The following is a 17,139-nucleotide window of genomic DNA, read 5'->3' on the forward strand; positions in this document are numbered from 1 at the left end:
TTTATACTTCAAGTTGTTCAAGTTCAAGATTTAAGTTAGCTACTAGACCTAACATTGTACGAATGTAAGTCATTTTATACCTTATTTCTGTCCAAAACCCTTTACAATCAGTTGGGCTTTGTACTTCATAATTTCTCAATTTTCATCTCTCTTTAGCTTGAACACCAATTTGTTTCTAAATACCTTTCGGCCCTTAGGAAGTTCCACCAACTCATATGTGCTCATTTCTTGTAATGACTTCATCTCCACATTCATGACATTCTCCCATTTAGCTTTATCTTTATGAATTTGTGCCTCTTGAAAACTTTTGACTCTCCTTTTTATGTCAATAGAATATACTCTGAAAAATTATGTTTTAGAAGGTGTGTGTTCTGTTTCAGACCTTCTTACTAGGAGGAGCTCTTCTGACTCCTCTTGATGGTGTTGCTCCCCTACTTAGAAGCATCATAAACAAGCTCATCATCATTACTACCATTAATGTCAAAGGTTTCCTCGGCGATTTCTTCATTATGTATATCTTCATTTGTTACTATTGATTGTACACGTGAAAGAAATTGGTACGAGTTATATGAACTCATCTACTCTTTCTGACTTCTCGTTGATTTTTAGATTTATCCCGTTCTTACCCTCGTCTTTTTTTAGTCTCATCATCTATACCCAAATTCCTACATAATTATAATCAAATTGGATTAAGTTTATTTAATTACTATAATATAAACTCACTTATTTATAATCATATTATACTACAAATTTGTCTTAGTTCTATATTATTGTAATTTATAAATTCTTTCAAAAATAAATATTTAATGACACGTAAATTGATGAGAATAATGATAGTTTATACTATTTTTTTCAATTGAGATGTTTATACACTTTTTAAAAAATTGAATTAGCTAAAAACTCTTAAAATTAGACTTTGATATGTTTTAATTATTTAAATATTCTACTAAAATATTATTTATTTTATTAGTATATATTAATATCTTTAAATCTTCTTAACCAAAAAAAACTACCTCTTCAAAATCATCACGATTATTAATTTGTTTTTCTCTCCTATTTTTAAAAATAACTTCAATCCAAACGTGGCCTTAATATGATAGTTCAATTGGTTTAAATTAAAATAAAATAAAATCTATACTCATCCAAAATAATAGGTTAAAAGACTTTAATCCAAAATAGGGCTGAAAACGAGTCGAGTCGAGCTCGAGTAGAGGTCTACTCGAGCTCGAGCTCGAAAAAATTTCAACGGCTCGAGCTCGATCGAGTATCAAAATTAAAGTTCGAGCTCGAACTCGAACTCAAAACAAGTACTCGAGCTCGACTCGAACTCGACTCGATTAGCTTGAATTTTACCGAGCTCAAGAGCTCGACTCGATTAGTTCGATTTATAGCTCGAGCTCGAGCTCGAACTCGACTCGAAACATACAAAATTAAAACATATCAACTAAATAGTTTCACACTTTCAATATATCAAATGATCACAACAAAATGAATAAACATATAGAATTATTCATTTCACCTAAAACATAAACATTCCATCAAAATCAAATAGAACACACAACATTACACATTAAAACATTCAACTTAAAACATAACCATTCTAATTAAAAATATCTAAAATCCAAAGTCCAAACATACAATATATTAAAATATAAAATATAAATTAAAAAATATATATAAAATATAAAATATAAATTAAATATAAAATATATTAATATAAATTATATATATTCGAGTAGTTCGTCGAGTACTCGAGCCGAGTATATAACTACTCGAACTCGGCTCGATTATATAACGAGTCGAGCTCGAGCATGCTCAAGCTCGAGTTTGACTGAGCTCGAGTCGAGCTTTGACCGAGCTACTCGTGAGCAGCTCACGAGCAGCTCACGAGCAGCTCACGAGCAGCTCGTCTCATTTTCAGCCCTAATCCAAAACTGACTCAGGCAGAGCATCCTTGACTTTTTACATTCCACCAATCCAGCAATTTGATTTGATGGGGGTATTTTTTAACATTTACATTTATAAATCATCATAAATATCATTTGTTATCGAAATCTGACTTTGATTTTAACGTATATATTTTATTGCATTTTTTAAACAGCCAGCCGGCGAAGAGCATAGTATATTCGCTCTTTATAATTTATATATATATGTCCTCTTATTATAAAGAGTTTGTCTCTATCTAAATTTAACTTATTTTCCCCCATATATATAATTAACATCATGTAATCACAATAGGAAAAATCAAAATGGATGTTGTTCTCTTAACAGCAATTCTACTATTCTCCCTTTCTTTCATTTCCCTTCTCCGAAGAGGAAAAGTTCAAAATCTTCCTCGCGGATCTCTGGGCTGGCCGGTGATTGGGGAGACATTGAGCTTTTTAAAGGCTCAAAAGACCGATTCTGGCGCAAACTGGATTGATGATAGGGTGAAGAGATATGGAAAGGTGTTCAAAACCTCGTTAATGGGTGCGCCCACCATAGTCATTGTGGGTCAAGCCGGTAACAAGTTCATTTTGGGTTCGGACGAGGATATCCTCGTCGCCCAACAGCCTAAAACATTGTCAACTATTGCAGGCAAAAACAACATATTTGAACTCACAGGTTCAAGGTAATGATCTTTATTTTATTTAAAATTAAATAAAATACTAACAGTAACATGTTACTGTTTATATTGTTATTGTGTTAGGTACAAATTAATAAAAGGGGCAATGTTAAGTTTCTTAAAGCCAGAAAGCCTACAAAACTACATAACTGAAATGGATGAAATGGTCACAAACTTGCTAAATACAGAAACAGAACAATCCGACACACTTCAAACCGTTGCATTCATGAAGAAGATAACTTACAACATAGCTTGCACAGTTCTGTTCGGTTTTCGCGAAACACAAACCAGGGAAGATTTCTCCGAAGACATAAGGATAGCCTTCGCCGCAGTCTGGTCCCTTCCACTGAACCTCCCTGGAACCGCCTTTCGTCGTGGCCTGAAAGCACGGTCGAGGATTGTTGAAAGGCTGAGGCCGATCATGAGGACTAGGAGAGATGGACTCGAGAAAGGGATATTAGATGCTAACAGCGACGTGATGACGAGTCTCTTATCGTTGAGGGATGAGAAAGGGGAGCTGTTAAAAGAAGAATATGTTGTGGATAACTTCATCACCTTGTTGATTGCTAGCCATGATACTTCTGCTATTCTTTTGAGCTTGATGGTTTGGAAGATGTCCACGGACAAGGATGTTTATAACAGAGTGCTGGAAGGTAATATAATATCTTCTTCTTTTTGTTTTCTTTCCTCCTCTATATTCAATTATCGTCTTCTTTTAACAGAGCAAATGGAGATTCTGAGAGGGAAAGGAGGAGTCGAGGAGAGTTTAAGATGGACGGATATACAAAAGATGAAATATACGTGGAGATTTGCTCAAGAGATAATGAGAGTCATTCCTCCTGTATTTGGTAGCTTTAGGAAGGCAATTAAAGATACAACCTTTGGATCTTTTGACATTCCTAAAGGCTGGCAGGTAAGTTTTCTTCAATACCCATTATCTTAAATTGGATATCTAAGAATTATTTGTTTCTGCAGGTATTTTGGGTATCACACGGAACTCATATGGACGAGGACATATTTGAAAACGCAACAAAATTTGACCCAAATCGATTCGTGAACCAGTCAAAACCAGTTCCTCCATATGCTTACGTTCCTTTTGGTGGAGGGCTACATAGTTGTATAGGAAACGAGTTTGCTAGAGTGGAGAGCTTGATTAGCATCCATAAGTTGGTGACTATGTTTGAGTGGTCGCTGGTGCACCCTAATGAAGTGATCACTCGACAACCCATGCCTTACCCATCCATGGGTCTACCTATCAAGCTCAAACCAAGACTTTGATGCTATTAAATGCTCTTTGCTTATTCTATTTCGAAATAAAATATGTAAAAAGATTCTGTTACTGTTAATAATATAATTCAAAATTCAAAGGCAATTGTAGCAGCATGAAAAAAACAGAGACAAACAGTCATCTTTCTTGAGGACTAATATGACCCCAAGAAAGAATTTGAACAAACCAAGAAAATGAAAAGAAAGAAAAACGTCTATGAGGTTGCTAGTCTGTATATAATAATAATATATAAAATTTTGACACCACAAATAACTCAAACCCGATAAACAGGGGCAGGAATTTAAAGAAAAGAAAGAAAAAAATTGAGAAAAAACTCACACTCAATGATCCATAATCTCATTCTCTTGATCCCGGGAAATTGCAGCAGTTGTTGTGGTCTCGTCATCCATGCGCAGAAGAGATTCAGAACGAGGGTGGTAAAGGTTTTTGATATCATCCTTCCTGGTCATAAGTATTTCATCGTCCCTGTTTGGATGGCTGTTCAAGTCCAGTATTTTTCCCTCCTTATCAGTAGTCTCTTCCACATCATCCTCCTCCTCCACCACAGATGGTGTTCCGACAATGTCATCCCCTTGACAGGAGGTTCCTTCCGTTTCAGGAGGAAGGAGCTCCTTCCCTTGTCCAGTTTCCGCATCTCTTTCTGATTGCCTCTTCTTCTTGCGTAGCATTAAGGTTTTGAACCGGCGTTTCACTGTCAAGCAGACGTTGCACATGCATGTGGGCTTGTGTTTTCCCTTCCCGCTCGGTGGCTGAATGCAAACTATGCACGAGCACCCATCACGGTGTCGCGGATGTTTAGTAGTGGGTCCCGACGATGGCTCAGTAACCGAGTCAACCAGGTTGTCTCCCAAAACCGCAGCTGTAGCCAAGGCCTCTAAGCCAGAGAGCTCTTGGTCTTGACGTATCTGTATATGTATATTCTTGTTGGTTTCCGAGATCTTCCTTTTCTTGAAATCTATTTCCCACAGATATAGAAAACAAACATTTTGGTGTTGACAGACAAAGATGAAGGGGAAAAAATGAGCAAAATGGACAAGACATAATACCAGCTTTAAGAAGACTTTCCATTTCTTTTGCATTTATCTCATCAGCTGCTGAACACAAACATCTGCAAACATGCATCATACAACGATACAGGGCAATTATAATTCAGAAACAAAAGAAAAAAACAAAACTTTTTGATTCCAAATGAACTAGCTACCTGCTTTGATCCCAAACATTGTCTGCGCAAGTCCATTTTACAGGGAGAAGAGCATCAACTGGCAATCTTCTCCATTTCCAGCAACTATCACATTGAGTCCATTGTTCTTGTTCCCTGATTAATATATCCGACACCTTTAGTAGACAAACTTCCAACAAATCTGATTACATTGAAAATAATCTTACCCAGAAAGTCTGGCTGTGAACACGGTTCTCTTCCCAAAAACAGGCGGCTCCTAATTGACATACAAAATTAAGCACATATGCATCACCTAAATGTCCTCTAGAGAATACAATACTTCAATTATCATCATCTAATTATGGTAGCAATAACTTACATCATATTCTTCAAATTCTTGATCATCAATCATGACAATACTTCGGGTGGCACTGGTAGAAGGCCGAAGCAACTCCTGTGCTTCTTCCCATGTAAGTTTGAGCTCCATAGCTTCTGTACTACGCATCAAAAGCCTCTTGCTTTTTAATCCAATATTTCTACTCTTCTTCTTCTCTTGAATCAGCAGCCCGGGTTGCTGCGAAGATTCTTCATTTGACTTCCCTCCAAGCTAGAATCCCCACCAAACCAAAAGCAAATTGAATCATTTCAGACACCAGTTATGAGTAATTAAATGGCAGTAAGCTGGATAAAACTTACTGCAGGTGTACTGCTGCTGTCATTGGCACAGGATGATACAACTGTTTCTCCAGGTGGCGCTCCCCCATTGGTGACAGGTGTTGTCTGACCATCCTGTTAATTAGAAACAAATAAGAGGGCTTGTTTGTAAAACTGACATGCCTAACTATTAAGTTATGAATATGATCACATGTATATGAAGTTTGACCTGCACAGTATCAACTGAAGTAGCTGACTTCCTAAAGCCGATGACAAGTTTGCCACCAGGATCTAACCGACTAAAAGTCACTGCAAATCAATCAATCAATCAATCAAAATTTGAATTAATAAGATAATAATGTCTCTTCTTCTCCCCCTTGTTTGTAAGAGTAAAACAGACTGCCAATAAAATTACCAGTATCACCAGCTTGTAATTGCATATTCTGTATGCAAGGTGTTACCCCTTCTAGCACATACATACGACTGTTATTGTTCGGCCAAAATCTGAACTGGAAAGTCCACTCTTTCCCCTTCACATCCTGAATCTTAATTGGTATACCTTCTGATTGAGATATAGAAGGAAAATACGCCTGCATGCATCATCAATTCATCATTTACAGATCCAAACACATCCCAACTCAAACAAAACAAACAAATCTTACTTCTGCGCAGGCTTTTGGGAGGACCAAACGTCCAATTCGACCAGCATCACTCGCACTAAGAACTTTCTCGAAAAGTGGCAGAATAGTAGAGTTCAAGCTAATGACAAAATTAAAGGCAACATATCCAAACAAGGAAAATAAACAGATTGCTATTGTGTTTCGCTATGCATGAGAAAATAAAATAAATAAATATATATAGAAAAGGATACTCTCCGGAGATTTTTTGCAATTCTTGATCTGTGATTCTCGGCCAATATCTAGGAAGTAACTGATTCCGTCCCCGCCCTTCAGCAGGAGGCCTTGGAACACGGGTCTGAGAAACCGACCCCTTACTTGTGTCGGGAGTTATTGTTATCCCAGATTTAGATAGCTTAGGCAAAATTTGTCGAGATTTTTGGGCTTGTTGGAAAGGAATAACTACTTTATTATTGAGTTGTTGTTGCTGTTCTCTTCCTTCAACCCCGCCACCATTATTAGTTACAGGAAATGAAACATTTGAAGCATCCAGAGGGCCAAGAGAGAAATGCAAAGATGGCTGAGATGATAAAGGATCACGCAAATCATTGACTGTTAATATCGGGATATTATTACCATCTGGTTTGGGGAAAAGGGAAGATGTAGTAACAGCCCTTTGAGAAAAGCTTGAGCTAACTTCCCCTACATGACTTTTAATCTCTTCATGTTTCAGATTTTTATGTCCAGGAGAAGGTTCTTTCATGATGGTTTTCTTTGGTTGAAGATAGTGGTCTGTTTCTCTAGAATCGAGTTTCCTGCTCAACTGCATAAAGTTTGTCATATCAAAGCTGGCACCACCATTGTTCATCCTATTGTCAACATAAGAAGTCTGCAAATCACCATTGTTGATCATGGTCATCGAAGAAAACCCATTAGGAATCCCATCATTTGGCATCTGCACAGGAAATGTAAATTGTATAGTCAAGATTTTCTATACATGAACTTCAAAACTGCAATAAGTTTACCTGAACAGATAAAAAGGAGTGAGCTTCCACGCTCTTTACACAGCCAATACACCCAACACCCCCAGTATCAAGATATTCGTGCATTGATTTTGAAGCAATGCATCCGCAGTGAATACGCTGCAATTAAAAATGAAATATTATTCGCGAACAAGACTTGAAACCAAACCCGAAAGCAGAAGGAACAATATCAAACATACCTTTCCACAAAGTCTGCATTCTCTCCAACCAGATTCCTCCGGATGAAACGTTTCACAGTATACTAAGCTCTCGTATACAGATCTACATGCCAGTCACATATAAGTGTTGGTTAACATACAATAAAACTCAAACTAAATCACAATTCCAATAACAAGGGTCAGTAAGTTCATACAAACTGCTGCAAGCAGCAATACTAGTAGACACTATATTGGAATGAATGATTTATCTATATATGTTTTTTCTTACACAGTTACACCCCCAAAAGAAAGTTTCAAAAGAATATATTGAAATGACTGTGACCATATATTCGAAGAGTCTAAGAAAAACAAATACAAGTCCAATCAAGAATCAAGAATCGTAATCGAGAATGGATTTAAAAGAAAAACCTGAGAAACCCAAATTACCCCTTGACGAATCAGATCAAAAAGCATCGGCGGATAAGGAGAGGAGAAAAATAGGGATAGTGAAGAACATACCCGCAGTTGTAACATAGAGTGGCTAGTCCACCTGATTTCAAACTCCATCCTTTCTTCCAGTCGAGAGTCGTGATTGATTTACAAGCCTCGTTCATGCAAATCGTCGCCATTGACTCGAATCAACACTGAAATAAGCAATATAAAACTCAAAACCCTAAGACCCCTCTACGAATTGAAGGATAAATCTAATGGATCCAAAAATAAGAATGGGTAGATAAAAAGCAGGCGCTCAATTCGAAACACAATAAACTTAGTAGGAAGATACATACATAGAGACAGACAGACAGACCGACCTGATAGAAAACTATGAAACGAATTCGCTAATGTGACATTCACATGCACACAAAGTATCGAACATAAGAAGAGGCGATTCACTTTGTTGTTCTTGGTTGGACTTGGGTCTGACTGAAGGAACCGACTTTATCAAATCTGATAACGAATCGAGACAAAAACGGCTGAAAGAACCCGATCTCCTCTAAGTCGGAGAGATCGAGAGCAGGGGCGGAGACAGAGATGGGGATAATTTGCAGGAAGAGAGAGGGAGAGAGAGAGAAAGTGTATGTGCATGCAGAGAGAAGAATGAATGAAGGAAGGGAGAGGGGAGAAGAGGGGGGGGTAAGGTAAAAACAGATGCACAAAATGCATGCACGACAACACTTGAAGACACCGCGAGGGTGAGAGAGAGAGAGAGAGAGAGAAAAGGAGTCGTCTCTTTACCCACTAAAGACTCGGCCTTTTTGGGTTTTAGCTTCTTTCCTCGCTGCCCAAATTCGGACAGTGATATCCCAACCCCGATGGTTTCGTGGATTCCCCCATTGATATTCTATGCATGATGTCAAAACTCCTTAAATTCATTTCCACCCACCAACTGTAAACCCTCTTTAATTTTCTCCACCTTCTCTTTCTTTCCTAACAACACTTCTCCTTTTCTTTTTCTTTTTCTTTTTTTTATTATTATTATATATCAAATCTTCTTTAACCTATAAATTATTTACTTAATATTATTTTATTTTTATTAGGATTTTTAATAATATTTTATTCTTTTCTATATTATGTTGGTCAAACCTTACTAGAAAATTAGTAACTGTCTTTAACTTTTTCAATTCCTTAAATTCATATTAGTGTCCAGCAAAATATTATACTTTATTAACAATTACACTAAACATAATAAAAATATATATTAATCCAAATAAGCAATCATATCGACCATTTTCACATAAAAAATTTTTTTATCTAATTAAATAATATTTTTTTATTTTAATAATTTTTAAAAATAAAATTTCAAAAGAAATCAAATAAGGCAAAGGACCCTTTTACTCCTCGGAGCAATCATGGGTACCTGTCCCAAAATGGAATCGGGTTATAATATAATTTGTCAATAAATCCGTGACACATAATTTTCGATATAATAACTGTGGGTTCTTTTTTGGACAGATTTTAAATTCCTTGGTTGTATGATCAATCTAATAAAATTAATATACTACGAAGGGGGAATAAGATAAATATTAATAAAAGACAACTGGATATGTATCCTTTCAATATATTGTTATAAAAAAATTGTTCTTGGTGGAATTATTTTAATAATATATGTTTCCCAATCATATTTTGTTATTTCATTATTATTAATTATAGTTATTAGTAGGTTCTATATATAGAGTAGTATTATGGAAGACATGCTAATAATAATAATATTAATAATTTAATTATATATAATATATGAGCTGTTTGTTTGGTTTGTGATGATAAGTCATATAGATATAGATTAACGTTTACTTTGATGCAATTTGATTTTGCATGACACATGATGTCCTTAATTAACTTGATCATGTCAATAATCAATTTAAGGATTAAAAAAAAAAAAGTATATATATTAATTTATAAAATTAGTAAGAACACGTAGTATTGAATTATGGGTCTTTAATTTAATTTATTAAATCGGTTTTATTCTCTTATTTTTTATTTTAGTACATGATTAAAATAAAAATTAATAAAAAAGAGAGTATATCTAAATTAACTTTGGAAAAAAAAGAAAGATGTCAACATTGTTGGCTGATGGAGAATCATGACGATGATTACCACAACAATTAGCGGCACAAATTTCAAATTAATTCATTGTGGGAAACCCAGCCAACTAGCTAGCATTATATTATTATTATTAATGTGAACATTGACAATATTGGCAGAGTATTTCAAATAATCTTTAAATGGTCACAAATTTAGTAATACATTTTCTTACGTGTCATGGTGTAAATATTTAATTTTACTAGAAAACATATATATATATATATATATATATATATATATATATATATATCAAAATACTTTATTCAAGCTTATATAAAGTATCAACTTGTAAATTAGAACTATAAGACAATTTAGGGGCCTAAATAAATTACATGGCCGGTTTGAACAAAGAAGAAGTCAGTTAGAGAATTATAATTTTTTTTGTTTGAAAATTAAATATATGTTAGGTGTGTTTGTTTAATTAGTTTTAGTACATGTTGTTACATGTGTGTATGTATACCACACACACCTGATCGAATGTGGCTTCCTTTGTTTATATTCTAACTTAAAAGTCAAAGAAAATTAAAAGCAAGCAATAACAGATGTGAGGTTAATGGACAAATAAATAAATAATCAATAATAATTTATTCTCTTAAGTAAATTAAGCCTCAACAATTATTATTATTATATTTTATTTAAAAAAAAAAATTATTTAAAAAAGTTATAACTTATAACCTAACCTACAATTATTCCTCCACTTCAAATCAAAGTGAAGGGTAAGTCACAATAAACAAATTATTAAGCAAAACTTGTTCCAATCAAACTAGAATAATAATTTTCATATAGTATAAAAACTTCATTTAAAAATATATATATATAATTATAATAGATGTTTATTTTTATTTCTGTCAAAGCTGTATATAGTTAATAAAGTTGGTAAATGCATCTTAGTCGGTGAGATGGACTAACCTATGAAAAATAATTAAGTCATATTTAAAATTTATTTTCAAGTCGTTTATTAATGACTTATTCATAGTGAGTTATCTCTCATTCTCATTTGTTATTGTTCTGTCTTTTTATAAATTATTCTACTAATTCCTAATTTTGTTATGGAACTTTTGAAGCTAAATTAAGTTAAAGACATTTCAAATTTTGTTTTTATTACTGCATCCGAAACAAATCCAGATACAAATAATAAGGGTTTCTAAATGGGGACACTAAGTATATTTTTGCCTTGCAAATCAGGTCAATAATTTGTTTTTCTTCATTTGTTAGAGGGAATAAATATTAGAGGAATGTATTATTTGGCCTGTTTAGGAATAACTGCTAATATTGATTTAATTATATTATGAGAATTCTTTATTAATTTTTTTAATTATCTTTTGTAGAAGTATGGTCAAGAGTCAGAATCCTATGCAACTAGTTTGAAGAAGGAATAGTCAAAAGACGAGACCAGAGTCACCAGACACAAATAAGATTGTGATTGGGCCACAAAAACTGACAATGATGGATCAAAATAAGCTCCAAAAGGGGTGAAGCACACCTCCAAAAATAATAATAATAAATTTATTTTTTTGTTGTTATTGGTAGAAAGTATATTAGGGCAAGCATGAAGGCAATATACAATGGAGGGTTTCTTGAAGGTTGATGATAATGATTTGAAGAATGATAGGCACCCTAACCCTACTGAATGGTCTTTCTAATTACATGATTCAAATGGAAACCATTGTTCATAGACATCAGTTGTTTACATTATTGTCACATTTTCTACCAATTCAAAGTTAACTTTGTAGGCTTAATGGTGGTCCAGTCACCAGTGGCAGGAAACACACAATGAAATCAATCCGGAAGAAGAATCTAGAGAAATCAAACATACCCATTGAGCCTTTTTGGTGTTATTTTGATAAACATAACAAGAATCTCAATGATTTCAGAGGATTACTCATATCAAAATTTGTGAGATTAACAACACAATTGAGTTGGCCATTGTTGAGACTTGAGACTAACCAAAAGATATACTATAAACTAAATATAATCTAATTGTCAAAGACTATTGAACAAATTTGGTCGTGTTGAATTGAAGATGATGAATGGCTTGCAAATTGTTTGGCTCCTCCTCCTTCTTCTTCTTCTCCAGCAGATTTTGGTTGCAAACTCCACTCTTCAAGTCAACTACACCATTACCGGGTTCACTCACTTTACTACTATTAAAACAACTAACCCCATTGATGCCCATGATATTCAATGGTGGTCTCAACCTTTTCACACATTTCCCACCCATCTTAAATCTAACATTTTCTCTCTTGTTTGGTAATTTCGTTGCCTCCAGCTTAGTATTCCCAAATCCACTGCATAACAATTCTTCTGTTGTTGTTGTTATCTGTCCAAATAAAACATCATCCCTTGCCCTGCTCTTGTTATCATCATCACATAATAACTTCATGTCTGGAATCGGTGGAAGCCAATCCGGGATATGAGAATATCTTTTCATGTTTTCTGTAATGTTCAAACCACAATCACTGGACTGCTTCTGCTGCTGCTGTTGTTGCTGTTGTTGTTCATGAAGGATGACAATTGGCTTAATAGACTTATTTATTTGTATGGATGTTGAAAACCTGATTAGATCAGTTAATAATGAGGAGTTTAGGATTGGTCGAGTGATATCAGATGCGCCTGTAAAACCACGGTTAGAGTTGAGGTCCTCTAGGGCATACAAGATGTCTAGAAGGTTACATGTTGGCGACGATGACTGATCAGATAATGCGGCGGATTTGGCGGCAGACTGGGCTAGGGCTCCAAGATACTTGCTTGCGACGCTTGTAAAAATATCCAACACAGATTGACTGCAGCCACGAAACCCAACTGATTGAGAAATCCTAGCCACCGCAGCTCTCATTACCATCTTTGTGAAATTCGAATTACTTGTTTCCGGAAGTTTGATCTTCAATATTTTATTGTTATCTTTCATCTTAAGATCAAGAACTGAAGACTGCCCTAATTTCATGCCCAAAGATGATGAAGATGAAGATGAAGAAGAAAGGGGTCTTAATTTTTCCTTTTTTTTTTAGAAACAGAAAACAAAATATTAGGGTTTTAGATGGGTCAGGTTGAAGTAGCGGGTCGGGCGATAACCATATTTATTTATAATAATATGGGATGTGTTTCTTTAATAACGTTAGTGCAAGGAGTAGAGTGTAACTTTGTTGATAGTTGGAGGGATAGTTTAGTAAATATAGAACCTCATACGGGCCGCCAGGAGAAACCCTAGTTCGTCTCAAGCCTACTATAAATAAAGAAGGATGTGAGAAAATTATTCATTATCTCTTTCTCTCTGAAATGTTTACGGCTAGGGTTTCTCCTTTATTTTTCTAGATCTAATGTGATTTTCTCTGTTTTCAATATTGAAATCGAATGAATTAGATTGTTAATCCGTGCACAATTAAGCCGATGCTCTGGAAAACAAAGATGAAGGAAGCATGGTTATGTGTACGGAGATCAAATTAGGTCCGCATGTCTGCCCCCTCTGATTCTCTCTGATTTGGGGGCCTGGTTACGACCTACATCTTCCATATTTATTTTCATTTTCATGATCATCTTCATTCGATTACTGTTTTTATCAGTATAGTTGTTAGATTTATTATGATTATATATCTGTTTCATTGTTAATCCGTGCACAATTAAGCCGATGCTCTGGAATATAACGATGAAGGAAGCATGGTTATGTGTACGGAGATCGATATCGGTCCGCATGTCTGCCCCCTCTGATGATCTCTGATTTGGGGGCCTGGTAACGACCTACATTTTCATTATCATCTTCATTCGTCTTTTATTGTTTTTATTAACCTGTTTTCATCATTCATTGCTTTATCGTATTCGATTGGTATAGATTTTAGGTTTATTTTGTTAATCCGTGCACAATTAAGCCGATGCTCTGGAATAAAGATGAAGGAAGCATGGTTATGTGTACGGAGATTAATATCGGTCCGCATGTCTGCCCCCTCTGATCATCTCTGATTTGGGGGCCTGGTAACGACTTACATCTTCATTCGCCATTCTTTATCAAATGCTAATATCATTTATGTAAGCCTGTATTGTCTATATTCATATCTTCATTTACAGATAAACGCATCGTCTTGCAGATATAGCAGCAATTATCAACGAATACATGGTTTTTTGATAGATCGAGTGCAAGAAGAACTAGGGTTAGATGAAAAATTTAAAAATAAACTAAACTAATTTTATCAATTTATCAAATTTTATTAGAAAGTTCATATTTATCTCGTACACGAATTAAAATAAACTAATTTAAATCCTTTGAAAACATAAATTATATTTTTTTTTTTAAATTTGAAATTGTGTATTAATGAATTATTATATTTTATTTGTTAATCTTGTAATTGTATGGCTGGGTCCTCAAGATTGCCCTCTCCCAATCGCGTCACTTACACACATATATAGGTGATAATAATGAACTGAATTTGAAGAAACTAAACAATATCTTAATTGAACCAATAATATTAGAAAGTAAACATTGCTAAGTAGAATTCCCTTTACCCCCATCTCAAAAACATAAATAAATATGATTCATTTGAGAATGTTTTTATTTTTATAAATATTAATATGAATTATATTTTTATTCATCATAATAACATAATAAAAATATGAAATTATTATTTTTTAATTGGAAAACATTAATGCTGGCCTTATTTATACATCCCATGAATTATCAAATATGTAATTATGATTAATAATTGTTGAATATTATAATTATACAAATTCTTTTGCACTTATTTTTCCTTCCATTTTCATTTTTTAACACTCCAATCCTTACTCCTAGAAAATCCATTCCTCTTGTGGGGAGGTCTTATAATTATATTACTTACATTTTAATAAATAAAAATTAATATTTTAATTATATATATAATTATGCTTAATTTTTAAAGTGTTTAAATGGTGTGGTTAATGAGAGTAAATGAATTTGAATATATATGTGAGAGTAAATGAATAATTGAGTCAGGATTTTGGGTTGACTTGTTCATAAATTTAAATTGATTAAAAATAAAATTAAAAATTTTATAAGTATGAATTAATTTAATAAAAATAAGTAAAACTTTTTAACTAACTAAGCTAATAACACTTTATATTTTAAATTTAACATCAAATTTGATGATTGTGTATATTTTAACTATATAAGTTCAACTTTTTAACTAACTAATCTATAAATATATATAATGATGCTTAATTTTTAAAATGTTTGGATTGTCGGGTTGAGACTGTGATTAATTTGAATATATGTGAGAGTAAATGAATTTTTTGGTTGGATTGTATGTTGAACCCGCCCATAAATATTTTTACCGTAATGTTTTTTTCATGTTTTTTACTTGTACAAATTGTCACGGGCTCAGTCTTTTCACTGACGATTCGTGTGGTACTAGTTATGATCTTCGTAAAACGAGTAACTAGCCAGCCTTATTTGACGTTTAATAGAATTGACACAAAATTTTAGAGAGAGTTACTCTTACAAAGAATAATATTATATCGTTTGACGTTTAATAGAATTGACACAAAATTTCAGAGAGAGTAACTTTTACAAAGAATAATATTATATCGTTTTAAAGTTATTTATAAGACTAATTCTAGCTATTACATTAATGACACCTTAATTTAATTATCCATGTGATGCACTAATTCTAGCTATTACATTCTTTTTAACTATCAATTAGTGATACGTTAATCAAGCACCTGCCTTCCACTTAGAATATTTTTTGCGTTGGGTTTAAGCGGGCTTAAGCCTCCTCTTTTTGGGCCAGAAAGATCGGGTCGTGACATTCTCCTTAAGTCTCCTCTTCTTGGCCAGGAAGATTGGGCCGTGACAAAATGCACTGGATAATGCTAGTTTAAATAATATCATAAATTATTTAAAATAATATATAATTAATAAAATAAAATTTTAATAATAATTATAATATCTAAAAAAAAATTAGTATTTTTATATATTATATACTTATTTAGTTATATTTTTCTTATATCTCATTTGATTTAGCTTTAATAAGTTTATGGATTTGAGCTAAGTAGGTACCAAGTTCTCTTGTTGTTCTATTTTTTTTATATCTCATTTGATTTAGCTTTAATAAGTTTATGGATTTGAGCTAGGTAGGTAGCAAGTTCTATTATGTTATTAATTAATTATAAATGATAATTTTTGAATGTTATAATTATACAAATTGACTTACTTTTCATTCAATTTTCTTTTTTTTAACAAACTCAAATCCTAATTCCCAAAAAAATCCATCTAAGATATATTATATTATATTGTAATTATATTATTTATTTTTTAATAATTAAAAATAAACATTTAAATTATTTAAATAATATTACGCAAATTATTTAAAATAATATATAATTAATAAAATAAATTTTTAATAATAATATAATATTTTTATATAATTAATTATAAAAATTATAATAAATTAATTAAAATAAAAAGAGAAAAAATAATAATTTTATATAAAAGTTTATTTAAAAATTATTAAAAAAGTTAAATATGAAATTTTTTAAAAATAATTATTATTATAAAAATTTAACATGTTATAATATGCTATTCAATAAATAGTTATATTTAATCTAGATACTAATATTTTAAAAACTTAGTTTCGTCGAACAAAATTAAATTAGTATGATTAAATGTTTATATTTTATTAAATTATGATATATTGTTAAAAATAATAATATTTTATATTTTTAATAAAATATAATATAATAAAAAATAAAATTGAAATATAAATATAAAAAAAAAAAAATAAATTAAAATATTAATACTAATTTTAATTATAATAATAATTTATTTCTAATAAATTCAAACATAATTAAAATAGTTCTAACTTCTCACCAAACTATTGATTAATGGTTAGATCCTCGAATCAGGGACAACTATGATGCGATTGAGGGAGGAGAGAGAATTGAGAAACGTGGGGAAATATGGATGACATTTAAAAATAATATATGAAATAAAAATAGATAAATAAATTATATAACATTTGAAAATAATATATGAAATAAAAATAAATAGATTTATATGACAAATAAACTATATATAAATTAACTGATAACTAA

At 32.5% G+C, this 17,139-nt stretch overlaps 3 protein-coding genes and 3 non-coding genes across 6 annotated transcripts; 4 read left to right on the forward strand and 2 right to left on the reverse strand.

Moving 5' to 3' along the window:
- The first annotated feature begins 2,249 nt into the window (after nt 1–2,249).
- On the forward strand, nt 2,250–3,883 carry LOC124916296 (taxadiene 5-alpha hydroxylase-like). Its single transcript, XM_047457021.1, has 4 exons — nt 2,250–2,611; nt 2,690–3,258; nt 3,328–3,518; nt 3,581–3,883. Exons 1-4 carry the CDS (start codon nt 2,250–2,252, stop codon nt 3,881–3,883), a joined length of 1,425 nt encoding a protein of 474 aa, XP_047312977.1.
- A 43-nt stretch (nt 3,884–3,926) lies between these two features.
- LOC124914104 (B3 domain-containing transcription repressor VAL1-like) lies at nt 3,927–8,799 on the reverse strand. The gene is made up of 14 exons (XM_047454583.1): nt 8,316–8,799; nt 8,023–8,147; nt 7,546–7,627; nt 7,349–7,465; nt 6,578–7,278; nt 6,369–6,465; nt 6,122–6,296; nt 5,936–6,015; nt 5,749–5,841; nt 5,432–5,659; nt 5,280–5,329; nt 5,095–5,208; nt 4,940–5,001; nt 3,927–4,848 (listed from the first exon to the last, which is right to left on the reverse strand). Exons 2-14 carry the CDS (start codon nt 8,130–8,132, stop codon nt 4,214–4,216), a joined length of 2,544 nt encoding a protein of 847 aa, XP_047310539.1. The 5' UTR covers nt 8,133–8,147; nt 8,316–8,799; the 3' UTR covers nt 3,927–4,213.
- A 3,085-nt stretch (nt 8,800–11,884) lies between these two features.
- On the reverse strand, nt 11,885–13,022 carry LOC124915302. Its single transcript, XM_047455995.1, has one exon. It carries the CDS (start codon nt 12,992–12,994, stop codon nt 12,077–12,079), a length of 918 nt encoding a protein of 305 aa, XP_047311951.1. The 5' UTR covers nt 12,995–13,022; the 3' UTR covers nt 11,885–12,076.
- A 467-nt stretch (nt 13,023–13,489) lies between these two features.
- Nucleotides 13,490–13,591, forward strand: LOC124916889. Its single transcript, XR_007096964.1, has one exon. It is a non-coding gene; the product is annotated as a small nucleolar RNA snoR100 (small nucleolar RNA).
- A 136-nt stretch (nt 13,592–13,727) lies between these two features.
- On the forward strand, nt 13,728–13,829 carry LOC124916891. Its single transcript, XR_007096966.1, has one exon. It is a non-coding gene; the product is annotated as a small nucleolar RNA snoR100 (small nucleolar RNA).
- A 137-nt stretch (nt 13,830–13,966) lies between these two features.
- On the forward strand, nt 13,967–14,068 carry LOC124916892. Its single transcript, XR_007096967.1, has one exon. It is a non-coding gene; the product is annotated as a small nucleolar RNA snoR100 (small nucleolar RNA).
- Nucleotides 14,069–17,139: the final 3,071 nt, after the last annotated feature.

Source organism: Impatiens glandulifera, chromosome 9, assembly GCF_907164915.1.
Source record: "Impatiens glandulifera chromosome 9, dImpGla2.1, whole genome shotgun sequence".
NCBI classification, from domain to species: domain Eukaryota; kingdom Viridiplantae; phylum Streptophyta; class Magnoliopsida; order Ericales; family Balsaminaceae; genus Impatiens; species Impatiens glandulifera.